General features: G+C 45.1%; 1 protein-coding gene across 1 annotated transcript; it reads left to right on the forward strand.

The window, feature by feature from the left end:
* Window positions 1-88: 88 nt before the first annotated feature.
* LOC135258988 (leiomodin-2-like) lies at window positions 89-6118 on the forward strand. Its single transcript, XM_064342774.1, has 3 exons — window positions 89-934; window positions 1430-2809; window positions 5706-6118. Exons 1-3 carry the CDS (start codon window positions 401-403, stop codon window positions 5730-5732), a joined length of 1941 nt encoding a protein of 646 aa, XP_064198844.1. The 5' UTR covers window positions 89-400; the 3' UTR covers window positions 5733-6118.
* The last annotated feature ends 1112 nt before the right edge of the window (window positions 6119-7230 follow it).

Consider the following 7230-nt stretch of genomic DNA (forward strand, 5'->3'; position numbering starts at 1 on the left):
GGCTTCCCATTTTCCATTCCCTCTGCAGATATTCCAGCACACATGTCAACAGTCCACACACAACTAGGATGCTCTTTCAGCTCTTTAAAATAAACAACTTCATCTGCCAGTGGTATCCATAGTTCTTGAAACCCTACCAGCTGCAATCTAGTTCATATTTCCTAATATTAGAACACACGTTGCCCCCCATCCCAGCCCCCCACTAACAAGACCCACTGATAAGCACACAAAAACAACACAAAGCCTGCCTGGTGGCAGTCAAAAGTCGCAAGTCGCATTTTGTGTCACGATGACGGGCATCCATCTTGACGGAGGTCCCACCTTCGCTGGTGCTCTGAGAATGGGCCGGCCTTTTTTTGGGCATGAACAATGAGCCGTGGCCCCACTGACAGCCCGCGCCATGGCAGCCCGGGTGAGCTCACGCTCTCTTTTTGCGAAATCTACCCTGTTGACTCCCGCTTCCCAAAAAAGAAACAGCATCATGGGCGGAGGCATTGTTCCCCGTCTGCCCGTTGATCTCCCGACACTCCTCCCCTCCCCCTTTTTAAAAGGCCTGCCCCGCCAGCTGAGGCGATTAGACAAACCCTGGCCGCTGACTCGCCTCCCGTTTCACCCCCTTCTGTGCGAGCTCACGGTCGAGAGGACCAGAGAGACGGTCATGAGCATGTTTGGCTACCGCAAGGAGCTGGACAAGTATGAGGACGTGGACGAGGACGAGCTGCTGGCCTCGCTGACGGCAGAGGAGCTGGAGGAGCTGGAGAAGGAGCTGACGGACATCGACCCCGACGCCGACGTCCCCATCGGACTGCGGCAGAGGGACCAGACCGCCAAGACGCCAACGGGCACCTTCAGCAGAGAGGCCCTGCTGAAGTACTGGGAGAGCGAGACCCGCAAACTCCTGGAGGAGGAGAGGTCGGGGTCGAGCCCGAAACAGGTGAGGGAGAAGCCAAGCAAATTACAGGACTTTTTAATTTACTGTAGAAACATAGTTTCAGTTAATGCAATCGACTGTTGAGTATAGCAATAGTAAAGTTGGTGGCAGGCAAAATCTTGAAAAATCTTTGTTTCAAGGACAAACAAGTTATTTTATTTTTTTAGTTAAAAACAAAAATTGTTTCATGATGTTTTTTTTTCGTTGTTTTTTTAAACTCACAAACTGCTTTTGCCCCCACTTACTTACCTGAGACAACAAATGAATACATTTCAAGCAATGCCAATTAAAAAGAAAAACATAATTTTTTGAATGAATCTCTTGTCCGATAATAAATAACATGATAAAATTTTAACCGTTTGAAAATTACGTCTAAGAAATAACAATGAAGAAGAGTATATTTGTACTGTGTGGAGTTGGGTTTTTTGCCGTAGTTCAGAATAAGTGTCTGGGCTATTTACCCAGGCTTTACAGAGTTGGTCCCCTAATGTATTACAGGAAAATGACACACAGGAGGACACTGATAAGGACCTAGAAAGTGTGACTGAGAGCAACAGTGAGGTCTCAGAAGAAGAGGACAGCGAGGAACAGGAGGAGGATGAGGAGGAGGAAGAAGAAGAAGAGAGTGAGGAAGAAGAAGAGGAAGAAGAAGAGGAGGAAGAGGCTGTTACCGAGGAGGAAGATGAGCAAGAACGTGAAGAAGAACCAAAAAGAGAAAATTTGAGCAGCTCCAGTCCAGTGAACAGTCAGAACCTCTGCACGGGCCTGCCAAAATACAATGGCAATGAAGAGGGTGTTAAAAAAGGGCCACCCACCGGCAATGGAGACGCTGACCTCAAAGTGACCCCCAGCAGGCCCTGCGGGAACCCCACCGTGATCGATGAGGCCCTGGAGAAGATCCTGAGCAACGACCCCGAAATGACCGAAGTCAACCTGAACAACATCGAGAACGTCTCCCAGGAGACGCTCATCAGCTTCGCCGACGCCCTGCGGTCCAACACGCACGTGCGGGTCTTCAGCCTGGCTAACACGCGGGCCGACGACCAGGTGGCCTACGCCATCGCCAGGATGCTCCGGGAGAACGCCAGCGTGACCAACCTCAACATCGAGTCCAACTTCATCAGCGGCAAGGGCATCCTGGCCCTAATGCAGGCCCTGGCGCGCAACAGCACCCTCACGGAGCTCCGCTTCCACAACCAGAGGCACATCTGCGGGGGCCAGGTGGAGATGGAGATCGTCAAGCTCCTGAGGGAGAACACCACCCTGCTGAAGCTGGGCTACCAGTTCGACCTGCCGGGCCCCAGGATGAGCATGACCAGCATCCTCACCCGCAACCAGGACCGGCAGAGGCAGCGGCGGCTCCAGGAGCAGCGTCTGGCGGGGGGGCCCGACGGGCCCGTCAACCCTCGGACCAGCGCCCTGCAGAGGGGCACGCCTTCCCCGTCCCCCTACGGGTCGCCGCGGGGCTCCCCGTGGTCCTCCCCAAAGCTGCCCAGAAACGACCAGGCCCGGAAAAATGCACCTCCGGCACCACCACCTCCCCCTCCTCCACCGCCGCCACCCCCGCCACCCCCTCCTCCTCTACCTTCCCAGCCCGTCCCGGAGAAGAAGGCGCCGACCCGGAACATCGCCGAGGTCATCAGGCAGCAGGAGAGCCGGAAGAACCAGGCGGCCCACCCTAAATCCAAAACTCGGAAAGGCAAAAAGGGAGCATCCAAGCAGAAGGAGACCTGCATCCTGAAGGAACTGAAAAAGGCCCTTAGGCCCATTTCCGACAAAAGGATAGAGGACACGTCCCGACCCTCCACGCCCCAGCGATCTGCCCATGACGACCTCATGGCTTCTATTCGTGGGAGCAGCGTCAGACAGCTCAAACGGGTAAGCGTGTGTGTGCGACAAACATGCAAACATACAACAAAAATATGCTGCTCATTAAACAGGAGGACCCAGCAGTAATAGTGTTTTAGTACTGAGACTGTGTGGCAGCACTCACATATTTGTGCACGTGGTGATTGGATGATTTATGAGATGAATGATTTGATAACTTACATGATCATTCACAGGTTCAATGTAGCATACAGCATCAAGTAGTTGCATAAATGTGGCAATGAAACTTGTGACTTTTTAAGAAACTGGATCATAAAATGTTAGTAATGAAAAGCATTCTCTGTAAAAAGTCCTTTCATTTAAGACTTGTTACATAAATCATCCAATAAACAAAGTGGACAGGTGTTCCGCCTATAGGGATTGGTGTATGTATGTTTGACAAAGTCACTGCATTCATTTCACTCTCAGCGATGACTGATCATAATCCTGGAATGCAATAGACCAACATGTAGCATGTGCATTATCCTTTTTTTAGAACTGACCAAAAATAGTAGGGAAAAGGTATGTGTGTGTGTGTGTATACATGTGTGCGCGTGTGCGTGCCTTGCAAAAATATTCAGACCCGTTCAAATGTATCAAATTTTCCTAGATTACGAATGACTTACTGGCATTTTTCTGGGCAGATTTGTTCCAGGTTGTTCAGGTTGGGTGGATGATGCTTGTTTAACTAGTACCACAAATTCTCAGTGGGACTGAGATAAGAACCTGACCTCTCTCCGTAGGGCAATCACCTCTTCGCATTCACCTCTCTCAATGTTGATTTGACCGTATGCTTGGGATCACTGTTCTGCTCAACGGCAAACTTGCTCCAAAGCCTCAGTTTTTTAGCAGAGTGAAGCAGGTCCTCTTGCACTATTTACCCGTATTTTGCTCCATCCATTCTTCTTTCAATGTTGACATGCTGACCAGTCCGTGTTGATGAAAAGCATCCCCACTGCATGATACACCTGCCACCATGCTTCACTGCTGGGATGGTGTTTCTTGAGGCATGGGCAATGTTAGGATTGTGCCTCACGTAGAGCTTTGAATGTTGGCCAGAAAGCTTTATCTTGGTCTCATCTGACCACAAAACCCACATCTTAGCTGAGTCATGCTCATGCTCTCTCTAGATGTGCTTTGAGATGGTTTTTTAAAGCAATGGCCTATCTCTTGCCATTTACCCGTACAGGCCAAATTTAAAGGTACACCAGTCAATAATATCAAAACCTCTATATAAAATTGTACAGGTTTTGATATTATTGACTGATGCACCTTTACTTTACTTTCAGCCAATGAACTCTAATTCCTTCAAAGTACTGGCCTCTGCATGGGTTCTCTCCTTCTTCCTCAGACACTGAGTTTTGAGGGATGGTCTTTCTCACCTGATTATTGATCCAGTTTTTCCCAGCCTGACTGATGATCCTCAAACAGAGTAGACTTTTTATCCAGAAATGTGACAGTTACTTCAATGGTTCACAGGTAGAACTTGTACTTGAAGCGTTCAAGGGTCGAAGACATACGCAAAATGTTTCTTGCAAGTCTTTATATTTTTGTTTTCTAGCGAAAAAACAGTGTCACCTTAAAATAAATTAATTTTGAGTTACAATGTTTCTAAATTAAATATCACACAGAATGAAATTTCAGTGTATCACATGTATTGTAATGTGGTAAAATGTGAGAATTGGACAAGGGTCTGAATATTTTTGCAAGGCCCTGTATATAAGAAGGGAATCGATTCCGTTTGCTTAAAAAAAGAGATGCAGACAGAAAGATTCTCCTGGAGAAGGACTGGGGCAACTGTGTTAGTCCTTCACAGTAAGGGGACACTCTTGGTGCGAGCTCTGGACTGAGAATGGAGTAATCCTTCGCTTCAGGATTATAAATTCCTGGTCTCAAGAGATTCCGTCTGAGTTTGCCTTTAGCAGCTGATGCAGGATGGTCGGCATTTGAAATATTACCCGCCGCAAACACAGACGCATTTTCAGAAAGCGTTTAGCCAAACTGAAGGCGAACCATATGTCACCTCTCAACACAAGATGAAGTTCTTTTCTGCTGATAATATGCAACCCGGTAATTTATGCATTACTGTTAATATAAGCACCTCATTTACTGCTGTGGCTGAACATTGCAACCGTGAAAAAGTACTGTCATGGGACGCCACCCTGACCCTTCAAATTCTTCCCACTTAATGCCGCTATAAATAGACACCCATTTTCACCTCATGCCTTGATAAGAATGACTCCAAGCACTGATGCACGCGTGCTAGAGAACTAAAGAAACTACTTTTCAGCCTCACTGGGACTTGTAAGACACGGGCAGATGGATTAATTTGCAGGTACAAATCAGTAATTGGTAAAAAAAAAAAAAACGTGGACTAGCTGAAAACACATTAAGAGAATACTCGGTATGGACTGTTGGGAGTCCAGATGGAAGCATGTGCAGTAAGATGGAATCCCGACAGATGGTAAAATATATATGTGCCCGTAGCTACATATTGTGTATATTGTGGTGTCACGTAGAAACATTGTTTCAACTGCCAGAAAAACATTTTCATGTACCAAAAAATCTGTTTTGTAAATTCATTAAGCATAGCAGGCCAGTATCACATGGCACAGAAGTGAATGTGCTTATCAGAGTTGCTGATCCCCCTGCCTGCTCAAAGTGACCTTCATGCAGTCCAGCGTCTGCTTATAAACAACTGATAGAAAGAGCAGCTCCTCTCTCGGTGCCAAATGTCTGTCTGTCTGCCTGTCTTTCTTTCTCTGAAGCTCTCTTGTGGTTTGCGAGTCTTAATATAACTGTTTTCTTATCCAGCTATCCAGCACATGGCGTTACTGGGTATGCAGAAGCAGTCACAAGCTTCACTGCGCGGCAGTAAAATAACGAAAGAATTCTGTCCCTATTCCAGGTGGAAGTTCCACAGTATCTACGGTAACTGGACAGCGAATCAAAGGCTGGGCGGACGTGGAGAAGACATTGGCCTGCTGCAACCACAACCATTCAACGTGAACTGTACTTGATTTTTCCAGGAAGATATCGAACGATTTGCACTGCGGTTTTGTGTTTATATGTCAATGGCTAAAAAAAAAAAAACAAATAAAATTAAAAAAAAAAAGGCCAAACACGTAAAATATAATTTTGTATAATGGCAAGGTTATAATGTTTATTTATTATATGTTATTGTAAAAGATATTTTTTCTCTGAGGAAAAATCATGTTTTGTAATTTCAGTGTAAAACCTATAAAATGTAAATATTTTGTTGTGTAATGATTTGTATAACTGACTGTTAATGGATTAAATGAATATTACAGACGACTGACATTGTTTTGTATTTAGAAATATTGTGTTGGCTGATTTTAAGCCTCGTTCCTGTTCTTATCACATGTAATTATGTTAACTATGTCAATGAAATACAATATATTTTGGTAGAGCCACTGAACACTAGGCTCAGGTGATGGCAACTCTTTAATCAGAATGAAAATGATTTCAAACAAACATCTTCATTGGGGAAAACATTACTTTGCATGATTCAAACCAATGAACAACCTGGATGAGTTCCAAAGCAAATTTCTTTCTATGAACGGTTAGCCTCGTCCTACCCGGCCCAAAATGACATAATTAAAATGAGAAAGTATTAGGCCTGCTACTATGTCTGGATAACCCCTGACCCCCATCCTTTTGCGTTTGCATACCTTGGAAGAGTCCCCAGACCCTAAGTCCAGTCTGCAGCTGTTCAAAGCACACACAGAAATGTTTTTAGAAGTGCAGAGCCCCCAATGCGTCATCCTAAATTCCAAATAGCAGAGGCCTTTAACTGTCAAACAGTAGCCCGACATTATAAGCCAGTCTTAAAAGGCTCTCACCAGCTGTCACAGACATATTTACGTTGGGGGAAATCAGCCAATCTGATACACAATTTTAACCTGTTGATAATGCAGGAGGTAATTTGACTGTACTTCCTCAGCAATAGCGTAGTTACATACTTTTATAAAAATCTGTCACTGACATCACCCCACACTCTCGCTCTTTGGGTCATCATAATATACGGTAGCTACACAGGAACACCAAGATCTATCATTTCCAACAGTATTATACCATGTTGTTCCAGTGGGAACTGAAACGCCCACATTGTCCCATTAATGTCAGGCATTTAATATCAATCATTACTTAATCAAATTGATTCACAATATTTTAATCCCCTAATAAGGCACACAGATAGGTAAATATTTGCAGCTAGTGAAACCACCCTTCTATCCATGATTGTACAAAATGGCACAGAAGAAAAAAATGGAGAAAAAAGTTAAATAGCCAACATTTTGCTTACACACCAGAAGCCCTGATTTATTTACAATTTAGACATTTTGTAGTAATATTGGTGCAACTGAATATTAAAATGTCAGTTGAGGCTATTACGAATTGCGTAAGAATCAAGT

This window comes from Anguilla rostrata, chromosome 7 (genome assembly GCF_018555375.3).
Source record: "Anguilla rostrata isolate EN2019 chromosome 7, ASM1855537v3, whole genome shotgun sequence".
NCBI lineage: Eukaryota > Metazoa > Chordata > Actinopteri > Anguilliformes > Anguillidae > Anguilla > Anguilla rostrata.